Raw genomic sequence first — 15,015 nt, forward strand, 5'->3', positions numbered from 1 at the left:
TAGCTCAGGCAATATTTACGCTTACTACACCCGTCTGTTTACATCTTACCTTTTTGAATACTGTAAACATCCGCCTAGTTTTACACAGTGAATCTAACAAAATACACGTACATAAGTAGCCTACAACTGTTAGACACTTGCACTTTACTGATAGGCCTACTACCATTTATTCACTCTATGTTTTTTATATTCTACTTTACATAATGTGGCATGTCTTTACTCCACTCAATGTAAACTAAAAATAACCAAAATAGCACTCCCTTGACCAGCTACAACCAAAAAATGCTGCTTCCATGTAAATACATCCGTAATAATTATTAAACATATTATGACACTGACAGAGGACAGTTTGCTGCATAATGAGGATTTTTGTGGATATGAAAAAAATCCTGAAAATAATTTCTTACTTCTACTTAAGTATTATTTGGAATGCAAAACTTTTACTTTTATATTGTGGTACTTTTCAAAGGAGCCACCTTCCACCACTGACAATTGATCACAAGCTCAACCTCATTCAATCCCACATGAAAATAATGACACAAGATTCAGGCGGTAACCTGAGTATTTATTGTTGTTGTTTTTTTGGTGTGTACCTGTGATTTCTGAATGGATGCTGAAAAAGTCATCAGTTGATTTTTGCATATGTCTTGCCTGTCAGTGGACTACCGTCCACTTTGGGGATGGGAAAATCAGTACATCACAAAAACCATGCCAAAATAGTGAAAGGCACAATCACCATACTGTAGATATCAGATACACCAAATATTATGTGTCTCTATAATTCATTTTTATGAGGGGATGGGTGTACTAGTTTAGATGTAACATGGGCGCAACCCCAAGTGTTCTTAAGCTGCCATCCTTTTAGGGCACAACATAAAACATATAGAACTCCCACTGGAAACTCCCCAGACATTCAATGCCTCACATTTAGAATGTCCTATTGGTGAACCACTGTTATAATAATTATATGGGAAAATACAAGCATATTCTATTCTATTTAATATTGTTTTTAATATATAAACTATCTCCTGCCTCACCCTTTACTTGTCCATAATCCACATAGGATCAGTACACCAGGTGACCACTCCCTCTCCTCAATGTTGACTTTCACCCTTAAACCACACCTTCCAAAAACCACACACAATATACTGAGAACACATTTCCTATTTTACATGATGCAGGTGAGAAAGGAAGACATCAAATTAAAGCACACAGGACATGTTTGTAGTGGTAGAGGGGCATCTGTGGTGGTCTTTACATTTTTGTATGCACAAACACACACACACACACGCACACACACACACACACACACACACACACACACACACACACACACACACACACACACGCACACAAACGATCTCTCATTATTACCCTGTTTTCTTTGTGTATGTATTTTACAACAAACAACTAATACAACTTGGAAACACAATCAATTAGAATAGTAATAGAGATCACTATCTATGTGTGTGTCTGTGTGTGCAGGTTAGACACATCCCCTCAGATCCATCTCGTGCACCATTAGGAGGAATCAACAGGATACATAATAGTCATCTTTAAACAGAATAACATATACAATTCATATTATATCATACATTAACGGATGTTGGATGGATAAAACAGTCATGTATGGGATTATTGGCAGAAAGGAAAACAATGTGGTATACGTCATTCATGGGAAAATAATGTATTTTACTCATCTAGATGATCTAAATAAGACAAGACATTTCCATTTTCCAAACAATCTGACATGAATCCCCAGACAATATGTCCTTTTAACACTTTGTAGTAAAATCATGTCATTGTACATATCCACACCTGCATTCATACATCTGTGCTAAGTGGACCCTCTGGAGGGCAGTATTTGCCTATAGCATAGGCCTACCAACTCTAAGTCTAGTGCTTTTTTATGGTGCATCTCAAAGAGATAAGACTGAAGTAGGGGCAAACACACCGCTTTTGGCCAATGAAATGCCCTTTTGATTTTATAATGAGCACAGAGGTGAGGCATAGAGATAATTCTCATTAGTCCCTTCGGACACAACGTTGTGGACTCAAGTCCTGAGAGGCTTTGACATCTAACGGAGCATTATAAATTGTTTTGTAATATTTACAACAGAATCACCATTATTCTTGTTTGTTTTTTCAAGAGTTTCTAGCAACGTGTCAGTACACCTTCTCACACACAATTTTAATCAAAACAAAAAGAAAATAATTATCACAAAAGAAAAACAAGCACACAGCACACTGCTAAAACTTTGACTCACAAAATGTATGACAGTGCAAACTTACATCCATGTCTCAAATAATTTACAAACATTAGTATGCACTTCAGCACCATTGTTTACTATTGTTGTTGAATACATATCAGTAAGCTAGATCTTTAGATGGAAACTGTTAGAGCTGGATGTGCTAACAAGAAAGTGGAAAGCAATGGAGTAGATGTTAGAGCGCAATGGGTTGGTACGACCATATGCAAGACAATTAGGCCTGTTGACAGTTGCCTCCTGGGCGGTCAGTGAATTTTCAATGAAATGCACTGATGTGTAAATAGGTTGTACTTTCGTTTTGGTGTTCACATGGATAACGTAAGATCCCAGCACACACTACGGATGAAAATGGCTGATGTGTGCTGGGCACATTACTTAAGTCTACGGATCACACATTTAATGATCATCATGCGGTGTTTTAACCACAGGGAGCTTTTTTTTCTTCTTTTTTTTTATTTTTTTATTTTTTTTATTTGATGGCCTTAAAAGCCAAAAGTGTACTTTGTCTGAGAGAAACAAGCTTTTTTTCTGTCTTTGGTTGAACCATGCAGAGAGAGACTGTGAAATGATATTTGATTTACAAGACAAAATAAGCAGAAAACAATGTCACAAAACGAAATAAAGAGTTGCCATCAATACCGCTCTGCACTTACTTTAACCTGCCATACCCTGTAACCCAAAGGCAAGCCCTGTAGCCTTTCCCTTGAACTCCAGTTATACTCCTTATACATTTTTTCCATTTATATATTTATTAAGGGTGCCCATAACACCAATCTTCATATTCACAAAAATATCTGTGTTGCTCTGGATTCTTTATCCAGAGCAACACAGATGAAACATTCAAAACAAGGGTCATTTTCTAAATGTTCACAGGCTGCTCACAGGGTTACATAACACTTTCCTATGACTGTTTCACGCTAACCACATTCTTTTTAATGTCTAGTTCTAATTCATGACATTACTCTTTAGTCTGTTTTGCTCTCTCGCAATCTTCTACTTACTCTCATCCTTCGCAAAGAGAAGACAGAAATATCACAATGTTTGTTTCCTATGATGAAACTGGTTGCCCCATGCCTTGTCTTTTACTTTACAAGTTGACAGACCTAATGATTTTCCTCTCCTTCTCGTCACCAACGGTATATCCTTCCACATTTTCTGAAAAAAATCAACCACCTGTGTACTAAAGCTTTTGAATACATGGTGGATTAACTTGTCTCTGTCTTGCATGGTTTCCACCAGAAACATCTTAAAGTACACTTGATGTCTTAAATTTCAAATCATTATCTCCAAATTCACAGCAGTACTTTAGGGATTAAATTATTGAATTATTTAAAAAAACATGCCTCAAGGAAGAGTGTAAGAAAACAATATTTTACTAAAAATCAATAGAGCTAAAGTTTTTGTTGTTTTCTCAGACATTATTGTTTCTAAGTATAACCTGTATCAATATTATGAAGACATTTTTAGTTTTAGTTTGGATACTCCAATAGACAACAACTATAATGAAGGTATGGAACTACTCAGAGGGCTTGGTTCATAACAGCAGAACGGGGGCACAAAACTACCAGGTGGAGTTAGTTTGTGACTATTAGACCAAAATTAAAAAGATGGTCAACTGGTATCTGAGTGTAATATGATAAAATGTGCTGAAATGAAAGCAAATATGCAATGGGTGAATACATTTAATAGTGTGTATTGGAGTTGACTGTGTACTACTAATGCCCTCAGAGTAAACAGTGCCCCCTGGTTGCTGGGGAGTTTAGTGGCAGATGTTACGCTTGCTGGGTTGGTGAAGGAAGGTGTTTCTGGCATGGGCTGCGTGGCGAGGGACCTGCTCTCTGGTGCGGTTTTGGCGTTGGATGCGGTTACGGCCCAGATGGCGTCGCTCGAAGCGGGCTTTGTTACGCTGGACCCTGGCCACTTGGGTGACCTTGGCCAGAGCTCCAGCCTGGGCAGCTGCTCCACGGCTCACCCTGGTGGGCATGGTGCTGTGGCTGGCGGGGGAACCAGCTGGTTCTGCCACTCTGCTGCAAGGGGAAAGAAAAAATGAAGGTGTGATTGTTGAGATAGTTGTGCTGATGCTGAAAAAGCAGTTAACGGTCAAGTTTAGCTAGCATATGGAACGCCATTCCTGACCTCACGCTGCTCGCCAGACTGACAATGCTTTCCTCTCCCACCACAGACAGGTTGCTGTTGGAGACCATGGAGAAGTTGCTTGGTGAGACGTACACAGACATGCTGGGGTGCTCAATGAGCAGGTCCTCCATTGGGCTGGCCTCCGCTGTGGCTCCCTCTGCAGTGAAACAGGGGGGAGGGGTGACAAACCAGCTCTCATCCATGCAGCCTCTCTCTGGACCTGCCCTACTTCTAACCCCCCAATCACTTCCAGAGCCAGGGGACAATGACGGGGTGGAGGACGGCGTGGATAGTCTGCCCCGTCTTGGCAGGGTCACAGGTGTGGTGGCACCTGAATCTGACGAGCTAGTGCTTGGACAAGACAGGGGGTCTGATAGTGCTACCGCACCTCGTGCCCGGCCTTTATGTGTCCTGCGGCGCTTGTGGGGGTGAAGGGGAATAGGGGCCGGGCAGTCAGTCCTTGTATGTGTGACTTGATGATTTGATAGGTTACTATCTGGGAATGATTGTGTAATCAGTGGGGCTCCCGTCTCATCCTCCGCTTGCACCATGCAGTCAGATTCTTCTGAGCACATGGCAGCAATGAGTCGGTCAATAAAGACAGATGTTTAAGGTGGGAGGATGTTGCAAAAATGATGCAGATGTGGTACATTTTCAAAAAGCCATGCAGGTTGAAGGGAGTCATTTTTTAGGGATCACATACACACACGCACACATACCAGTGTGGGTAATGTAAGGGAGTTTTAAAAAATTGGAGGAGGGGAAGAAGAGGGGGTAAGGAAACACAAAACATAAAAGAGTCACATCATTAGTTGTGTTGACCCTCTAAGGTTGTGATTATGCCAGTGACAAAATGTTTGCCTTGACTCTCCTGAGAGGTACTTTTATGTTGCTTTTGAGGTTTGGTTGGCTTCTGAAAAGGCACTAAAGCAAATTTTCATACTCAATCATTGCCTTCATCATGATTGAGATCATTAACAAAGAGGAAGGAGATGTATGTTCACAGAGAATTATGTGTTTCCATCAACTGACAGACAACACTTTTGGTATTGCAGCAATATGGGTAAACAGCGGTGTAGTTGCGCCACGCCCCAACTGGTTCTTCACCTCACCCCATCATCCCCATCATTACTTCTAGACTTCAAATGTTAGTCAGTATTATATACATGCAAAGGGAACAGCTATCTCAATCTTTGAACATCAAACACAATTTGACTATTTTCACACCAACCTATCTGAGCCACTATGGCCCTCCCTTTGCTGAGACTCACCAGGCAGGTTGACGAGCATCCATCCCTCTTCGTCGGCCTCCGTCACACAAGGGTTGGGTCCCTTCAGCTCAGCTTCTACCTCTTCTACCTCCCCAAACAACAGGTTGCTCAAACGCTGAAACATGACTGCTTGTTTCGTCAAGTGTTGATGACTTCTTGTTTTCCGCAAAGAAAAAGCTGTAGCTGCCTTTTGAATTTCCTATTTATGTTCAGATATCGCTTGTTGCTTTTTTAAGCGATTCTGATTTTTTTTGTCTCTTTTTTTCACTTGAAGCCCTTTGCTGGATCTCGGTCTTGACAAACAAGAGTGGACAGGCTTCAGTAGTGCAAATGTAAGGATTCACTTGGTTTGGAGCAAAGGCCTGGAGATAGAGAGAGAAAGAGAAGGGTGGTCAGTGGTAATCAGAAGAAGATTACTTCACTATCAACAAACTGTAAGAAGACAATAAAAGAGAAGTCACTTATTGGGTTAATTTTCTACTGCTTAGTTAGGGAACACTAGACATGCCCAATGAGCAACGTGTGTAGTAAGAGCTTCAAGTTATTTCAAGAAACATTACAATGATTTGGGACTACTTTTTAGATTCAAACTACAAAGCCCTTTGACCTGTATTGTAATTGCAAGTTGAAAAGCCTACAAACAATGTGCCATTAAATCCAGAAGACCATTGCTGTATAGCTTGCATATTAGATAAACTGGGGATCTTAAGATCGGCTTGAATAAAGCAACACATTTCCTACTTTTAATCAAAGTGATTAAACAGCACTGAGGCTAGAAGCTGGTGGACAATGGCTGCACTGCACTGCACTCCCCTCCCCCCGTGAAGTTGAGATGACCAATCAGCACAGGTTCAGGACAGACGGACAGGCCAGAGAAGAAGAGGAGGTAATACAAAAAGTCAAACAAAGTGAATGTGCACAATGTTGAAATGCAAAGACAGAAAGCAGTAATTAGGACAGAAGGTGCTGAGGCCAAGGAAAAGTGTGTGAAGGTGAACACGATTATGTAATGTTGAATAGATGTTTGAACCACCCTAGCTTACAAGACTAACCCTTTCATGTTCAAAGGCTGAGTTGTATGTGTGAGTGCAGAAGAAGAAGGAATGACAGAAGAGATCACAGAGAGCAAACCTCTGCCAACACTTTCTCACACACTTAAAGAAATCTCTTGATTATTTAGGTAAAATTGGGGCCTTCCCAAATGCTTTAATGTCTGCATTGGGTTTTTTGTATAGTAGTTTCAAAGTTGCAGAGGTTTAAATTCCAGATCATAAACTATTTCAGTCTAAAATCTATCTGACCCACCGCCTGATCTGTCTTTACAGAAATCCAATATGTGCTTCTGACTTTCAACTATTTCACCAACTGCATGAGTGGATCAAGACATGACAGAGGTTGGTATTAATAAAGGAGCACATATTCAAAGGTGACACACGGAGGGAGATTTGCATGGATGCATGGATGCTAGAAGAAGAGAGCAAAAACGTCCTTTTCGCAACCATGAAGTATGCTCCTGAGAATTCTTATGTCAGATGGAATAATCATTTAAACTGCATGGGTGGATGCTTGAAATAGCAAGAGGAAATGAGAGACAAATATACTGGGGGAAAAAAATGGAGCAATAGCTGCAAAGGTGTGTTAAAAATCCTATTCAGTGGGGGGGGGGTGCAAAGGAAATCCAAAAGGATACTCACTGAGTGTGAACCTGTTTTAATGCATTCCTGAACGTAATAAACTGAAGTCATGAGACCACGACCAATCCTGATAAACAAAATTTTGGTGACAAGGCCTGAGGCCTGCTTTGCATAAGGTGCAGCAGACATGTACAGAACACACACACACTCAACACTGACTACATATAGCATTTCCCTGAAAAAACTGTTTGGTGGCTGTAGCAGCCAATTCAGGGCTATCTGACTAGTGTAAATATAGCTATTAATACTAACAATAGAGAACAAATGACCAACACGGATATAGCCTATATCCTGGAGAAGACAGTTCCTTAATGTTTGGCATAGGTAGAAGTATTATCACCTGCAATAATAAATGTTTTTTGAAATAAAAAATATTATATGTGAGAGATGATGGGGCAAATGTAGAGAGATGTGTTTGAAAACTACACTGCTATTTTTCCTTTAACAGTGCTTGCTTTTTTCCCTTACTTCTCCCTATAATGTGTAACTACACTGTGGTATTAATTATTGGTGGAGTTGTACAGAACTATCTTGTGAATATGTTGTTGTAAAATTAAATTGACGGATCAGTTAGTTCTATTTTTAGGATGCCTTTTTTATATCTGGCCTTGGTCAACACATTAAATTTTTGTTCATTAACAGTGTTTTTTTGTTGATCAATGAGCATTGTCCCTGTCAAATAAACTAATAAATTAGTAAAATCTGGGCATATCTAATACATTAACCAGAAAAACCTAAAAGACACAATATGACATGCACACTACAGCAGAAAGATGTGGCCTCATTCTGATTTAGTCAGTAGGAGTAAAAACTGGCCTCATATTTGGTTTTTATTTAAAAGTCACACTATAAATAAGACTTTACAGGTACTGTACTGCACATCCTAAAATATAAAAAAGACCTTGAATTATGGATTATCTTTCTTTTGACATTGGTCTTTTTTTTTTTTAAAGGAGGAGCAGCAGTGCAGGATGGGAGGGGACACACGAAATAAAAACAAGATACATGTGACGTCATGTGCACGTCACTGACGCTGCCAGAGAGGCTCCAGCCTTTTTGGCGACCGAAGAAAAAAAAAGGAGACATCTGAATAGCACACATCGAAAATATAAGATGTTATGACCGTGTATATGCTACAAATATGTTGTTATGGCTCATCTGCATTTTGCTACACTTAACGAAAACAATCCATATGTGACTATAGCTGCTATTGTCGACGGTCATCGTCGGAGTCGAAAGCCATTGACTTTAGCCTACAAAAAAAATCCGCTGCCCACAGCAACAGTGTTTCCATTTAATGTAACACAATTACAAAACATCAACCTCGGCTTCAGATTGTCGACAGCCAACCAGCCGAGAGAAGACAAGACTTTCTGGAGCTACACAGAGTATCCAGATTAAACATGAATTATCCGTACCCTAAGCTCCACAGCTGAAGGGTCAAGCAATGACAGCTGTGGCTCAGCGACAATGCACGAAGGACATCGCCTGCATAGGCTGATGATAATAGGCCTACATTATACTATAATATTTCACAGAATATAAAATAATTGATTACAACAGAAAACTATTGCAGAAAACCTGAGCCTACAAGGTCCCCGCCTCCCAGAAAAACATCAACATCCGCCATCGACTCCACATCAGCATTTGGTGCAATTTCCAACGGCTGCTGCCATCCTGATACATATATTCGGATGCAGGCTCGTGCCATTTTTTGATATATAAGACCTCGAATCGACCTGATTAAGCCGTTTGGTTTGCTATGCTGTTTTAAATCATGACCTAATAATAGGCCATTACCTATTATAACGCAGCAGTCAAGCATATTCTCTTAATGTCAGTGACAAACAAAGCTATCTAATTCTACTTATTTCATGATGGCTGATATCTGATATTTTCTGTAGGCCTAGCCTGGAATATTTAGGCTAAGGAATGCACTCGGTTTACTGGCAAATTGATACATCATGAAATCACACAAAACACTAAACACACCAAGTTATCAGATTTAAATAAAAAGTAAAGAAGAGCTTACCTGCCTTTGAAATATTATTCAAGTTGTAAACGAGATCTCACACACAGTAGAAACAACAACAATTCTTAAAGCATAGCTTTAGTCTTTAAGTGAGGTAGTTAAAACATACAAAAATAAATCGCTTTCTTCTTAGAAGAAGGGCTTCGTGTAAAAATGTTACACTGATGTTTTTAGATCATAACATCTGCAGCTTTTTTTCCCTCTCCTATATTTTTTCCGCTGCAGATTTTCCTTCGGTTTATTGCTGCCTCCAGCTGATCCTTGGATCAGAATGTACAACGTACAAAACAGCTGATTGTGAGATCACAATACGATCGGCCGTGCCCCTTTCCCCGCCCACATCAACTAAACCAGCCAATCAGAATATTACACAAGCCACAAGCCGGGCTTCTAGGTAACAGGATGGGGGCTGGGCGAGAGGAGCTGTCAACCTGCACCCAGATGAAAACGGTGACTTCACTCAGAAACTGATCCGGGATCAGCTTGTCCTTCTCCCATTACCCGCTGTTCGAAGTCATGGCTGGGGGATGGTAAACCGATCCTGAGTCGGTGCTCACAAACACAACCCAATGCAAATATAACCCTTCTGTAGAAAGAGACGATAAACATATGTTAACAGCAGCTACAGAAAAAACAATCAAACACCAGATCTGAGGCTGTTGCAACTAACCTATAATAATACATCCTTAATTAAATGTGGACCACACACAGTGCAGAACAGTATCTGTGTTGTATACTGTATGTTACTCTGTGGATGTTTGTTTTAAACATTGCATAATTTTTGAGTGATGTTTTTTTCATCGGGTGCTGAACATTGTCCAACATGTAAGAGACAGAGTAACTTAATCTTCTTTGCACAGTCTCCTCTTGTGGCAGAGTTATACAATTGATCCAAAACAAATGCTCATGCCAACCTTATACATTATTATATTTGTTGAAGTTCACAAACCACATTAGCTCTCCTTATGCAGTGATATTGTTACTTTACATTTTCTTTGTAAATAGAGCTCTTTCCTCTCCCCCTAACCATACATTTTTTAACTCTGCCTTGGTTGGAAAAACTTCCATGTGCCACTCAGTCTATATGAACCAATCAGACATGTTTTTTTTCCGACTGCAGCATTTGATTAACCAATGAGCTGTGGAGAGGTTTTACAAACCCTGGTGGTCACTTTTACACTCTGCAGTCTGCAATGAAGCTTTGAGAATACCCATTGCCTTTTATTATTGATTGCAGATTAATCCAAACTGGGGACTTTGTTTGTGTGTGTGTGTGTGTGTGTGTGTGTGTGTGTTCATGCATGTGTGTGTCTCTCTAGGTGAGAGATCATCCTGTGTTGTGTTTAAATGAAGTCCATAGAGTATTCTCACGTGTACTTTAATGGATTTAAACCAATAGGGTATACTCACCGCATGCTTGTGTTCATGTGTGTACATGTGTCAATATGTGCATGTTTATGTCCACATATTAACGTGCTGACATGGCTTGAAGCAGAAGAGGGAATTATTTTAGTTAAGCTGGGAGCACTTAACTTAATGTATCTCCAACGTCTGGCCACAACGACTGGTTTTCAAGATCTCTGAGGCTTTACTCTAGTCTGCACAAACCTGGACCTGCACTTTACTCTGTACTGTATCAGGGTTTTGGATGTCCTCCCTGCTATCCAGTAGGTCCAACATGACTGATTATGCTTGAGTTTTACCCTGGAGAAACTGGAATGCTATCAAATTTAGGGGAAATCTGTAGTTTAACAAATATGTATCTTTATGCATTGTCTTTATTTATGACTATAATCTGAAAAAAACTGTTTGTTTCTCCATGGCCAAAGGGACACATAGCTACTTGTCAAAAAGATACTGTCATTACTGTTTGCAGATTATACAATACTTATACTAAGTGTAAAGTGTATTGTTCACCAATCTTTAATAATGTTTAATGGGATTAACAGAACCTCTGGGTATGGAACATACTTTAACATTTGTCAGTGGACCTAAAATGACTGTGTTCTGTTTCAGGGCTTTGCATGGCACTTATAGTTTTCAGTATGGTATTTTATATTTTATTACACATGTGAACGTGCTTGCGAGTGATCAGGGAGACTACTTTGTTGGCCATAGACCATGTCACTTTATTATCAGCGGTGAGAGAAGATAACAAGAGTCCAGCACAGCATGAGCTCTCTAAAGGAGCGATGATAAGGTTTCGGCTATACAGTTACCAGGTGCTAGGCAACACACACACACACACACACACACACACACACACACACACACACACACACACAAACATCCTGCAGTGTTAACGATGTCAAAACCCCGGTAACACAGTGAACCCAAACATTTAGCAAGAACAATTATGCATCTTTGCTTTTGTTTGAGTTCTCAAATTAGTCATCAGAAGTCCCATGTCTGGTGACACTTGTTGTGTCATTGTGGTCCTGTCAGTAGCTTTGATGTAGAATAAGTAATACAATTCAAGATATGTGTAGTAATGTCCCTTAATAGATGTAATCACAACCACGTCATTCACAAACAAGCCCTTGTTTGCCTCTTTTTTTCTTTTCTTTATCCATATACCAGAGCTTTCACTGACGTTGCTTGGCCTTACATGATTCCCAGAGTATCCCAAGCTGCTTGAAGAAATAGGTGGAAGGTCACAGCAATGTCTAAACCCCCTCCCCCCCCACCACCCTCTCTAGGTTCATGTTCAAGTATACATCATGTTCATGTACATATATATTGTTACATGCAGCTCTTGTTTAACAGCATGCCTATCCTTGGCCCAGCAATGACAGGCATGCACACAAATACTAGCATTTTTTGTTGGTGGTTAGATGGAGGTGTGGAGATAGACAAGTTGACTCAGAAGTCCAGCTTGTTGTCTGCGTGTTGTTGCTTGAAAAAGTAAACTAACTTGTTTGTGAGAAGTCATTTGATTTGACAACTCATCCCTTCCTTTAATTGGGGACATAACAGATCCTAAGGGGACTCTGTGTTTCTAAAAGCCAGTACCACTCAAAGTTCACAGAGTCACCTTATGTCTTTTCTGTTCACACAATGTTCTGCTGGCTTATGTTTTTGTATGAAACATCAAGAATAACTTCCTGAAGGAATGCATTTTAAAAAGAGAACATGTGAAAACATGGAAAGGAAAAGTAAATTGTAATGGTTTGAACACAAATTTTCATGCATGATTTGGTTCATGAAGTATAAGTAATCATGCTTAAATCCAATAAACTTACATTTTTAAATTGTGTCCGGTTTCTAATTCTTTAACATCAATATTTATACGATCATACCAATATCTTTTTCATCTGCTTTGCAGCCTTTTCCCATGTCTCTCTCTGCTCTCAGGCCTCTCTGAGCCCCTGCTGCTGACAGATGATAAGCAGCAGCAGAAGATACTAGATCAGACCTGCTAAAATAGTTACCATATAACTCTCTGTGTCACTGCAACTCAATGTTTTTACACTTTTGTCTAAGTGCTAGTGCTGTATTTATGAACTTTTGAGAGAGCCAGGCTATTTATTTCTTTCTGCAGTCTTTACACTTAACTGAGCTTAGTGAGAGGCTCTTGCTCCATGGATAATGCACACACATAGGAGTGCTTTCAATCTTTTAATCTTACTCTTAGAAAAATTTGAGTATTTTCCTAAATGTCAAACTTTATATTCCTTTAAAACGCTAGTGAAGAGATCTCCATCTATGTCTGAAGATACTGACAAACACAAACATGCAAAACATCAGGGTCATTTTAGACGTTTGACAAGAAATTAATTGACGACCATTTGACTAATTGATTTAGCGTTTTACTGTAAGACAAGAATGACACATCAAAATCAGTTTTAATTCAAATTTGACACTTGGCTGAATATATGTTAGGGTTATTATATATTGGGTTTTTGGACTGTATATACAATAAGAACAATATGTCAACTTGCACTTTAGGAAATTGCAATAGGCATCTTGACTATTTTTTTGTGACATTTTCTAAACCAAACAATGAATTCAGAACATAATCTACAAATTAAAATCCTTAAAGGCATGCAAAGTAGTTAAAACTAGATACATCTCAACCAGCTCCAGCAGTAAAATGCCTCAATATTAACATTTCAATAATGTATCCCTCACAGGGGACATTTTTGTGCATAATGAGCACTTTCATGTTAATGCTTTGAGTGTATTTTGCTGATGATACTCATTATGAATACCTGTAGTGTCATTTGCTTTAGTTTATTATTAGTTACAGCCCTCAATTCCCATTGGGCACTGTCCACTGTTACGTCCGGAGGTCTGTGTCCTAAGATAAAGTATTTCTTTCTGCATCTCCTGTTACATACAGCCTGTCTGTACATACTGCCCTCACCAGACCTCTACAGTCTGATACTAACCCCTCTGCACAGGCTCAATATGGTGTGTTCCTGTCCCCATTCCAAATCCACATAACACCAACAGATCTGATATCAACCAGTGTTCCTTCCTTCTCCTAGTAGACCCCTCTGCAGGCATTTCATTCTACAGTCAGAGTGAAGAAGCTGGGAAGGTGGCAGTCTCTCATCCTGTCTCTGTTGCCTTCTTTTTTGTTGCCTTCTTCAGACCTACTAAAGTCCTCATGCCATGTGTGCATCTCATGGGTCTGTCCCTACAAGGCATAAGCAAACAGAGCCTAAAAGTGGTGTACTTGGCACCGATGTGCTGATAAACACAGCATGAGCGAGGACAAGCTGTGCTCTGAAGAGGGTCACGACAGGCGTCATTCACGCTCCCCTGGAGGATATCATGAAACATTATGAAACGAGGGGCTCCATCCACGTAGGCTACATTGGGGGATGAGAAAGCTCTGGATTTCGGCCACCTGTGTCTTGACTGAGTTTATCTTGACTGGTCTTATATATTGTGCTATTGTTTGTTAATTCTTTCACAACTCGTCCTAATCCCCAACAATGTGTCCTCTCCCTCCAAGTTAGCTTGGGAGGAAAAGAAGCCCCTTGCTCATATGTGAAACCAAAATATGACCCGCAGGCTATTAATAGCACACAGCAAGACAAAACATCTAAGAAAACTGAAGTAAAAATACACTTTATTTTACATTAATTCCCCCTGCGACTGGCTTCAATTCACTTTTTAACAAACCTCCTAACCACACATACACACACACATAAGAAAACAGTACATGGAGCTGGGTCAAGAGTTGAAACCATGTTGTGACCTGATGTTACATAATTTTGACTCAGTCAGAACAGAAATAGCCACCTCACTCAACTTTCCCCTCCAACACAAACGTCAAGTGCTCCACCTTTGCTGAAATGTTTATTTAGCTTTAATTGTTCAGCAAATCTCCAGTAGGGGATGTAGCTCAGTGGTAGAGCGCATGCTTTGCATGTATGAGGCCCCGGGTTCAATCCCCGGCATCTCCACTCCTTTTGATTTCACATTTTCTTCAGTTTCTGCCGCTGTACTGAGTACACTGTGTGCAAAATTATTAGGCAAGTTCTATTCCTGAGAATTTATTGTATTGTACTGTAACAAATGCCTTGCTATCAGTCAATCAGAAATGTTATTAAACCTCAAATCAGAATATGTAACAAAGGAAACTGAGTTTTGGCTTTCTC

At 39.8% G+C, this 15,015-nt stretch overlaps 1 protein-coding gene and 1 non-coding gene across 4 annotated transcripts; one reads left to right on the plus strand and one right to left on the minus strand.

The window, feature by feature from the left end:
* Positions 1–553: 553 nt before the first annotated feature.
* LOC117947489 (tumor protein p53-inducible nuclear protein 2) lies at positions 554–9,696 on the minus strand. 3 transcript variants are annotated; one of them, XM_034876466.1, is made up of 5 exons: positions 9,404–9,696; positions 5,678–6,039; positions 4,407–4,968; positions 1,297–4,297; positions 554–1,242 (listed from the first exon to the last, which is right to left on the minus strand). In XM_034876466.1, exons 2-4 carry the CDS (start codon positions 5,799–5,801, stop codon positions 4,030–4,032), a joined length of 954 nt encoding a protein of 317 aa, XP_034732357.1. In that variant the 5' UTR covers positions 5,802–6,039; positions 9,404–9,696; the 3' UTR covers positions 554–1,242; positions 1,297–4,029. The 3 variants fall into 3 exon arrangements, with proteins under 3 accessions (XP_034732357.1, XP_034732356.1, XP_034732358.1); XM_034876465.1 differs by having other exon boundaries at positions 4,407–4,971; XM_034876467.1 differs by having other exon boundaries at positions 4,407–4,563; positions 9,404–9,693.
* A 5,052-nt stretch (positions 9,697–14,748) lies between these two features.
* Positions 14,749–14,820, plus strand: trnaa-ugc. The gene has a single exon. It is a non-coding gene; the product is annotated as a tRNA-Ala (tRNA).
* Positions 14,821–15,015: the final 195 nt, after the last annotated feature.

Source organism: Etheostoma cragini, chromosome 7 (genome assembly GCF_013103735.1).
Source record: "Etheostoma cragini isolate CJK2018 chromosome 7, CSU_Ecrag_1.0, whole genome shotgun sequence".
Lineage (NCBI taxonomy): Eukaryota > Metazoa > Chordata > Actinopteri > Perciformes > Percidae > Etheostoma > Etheostoma cragini.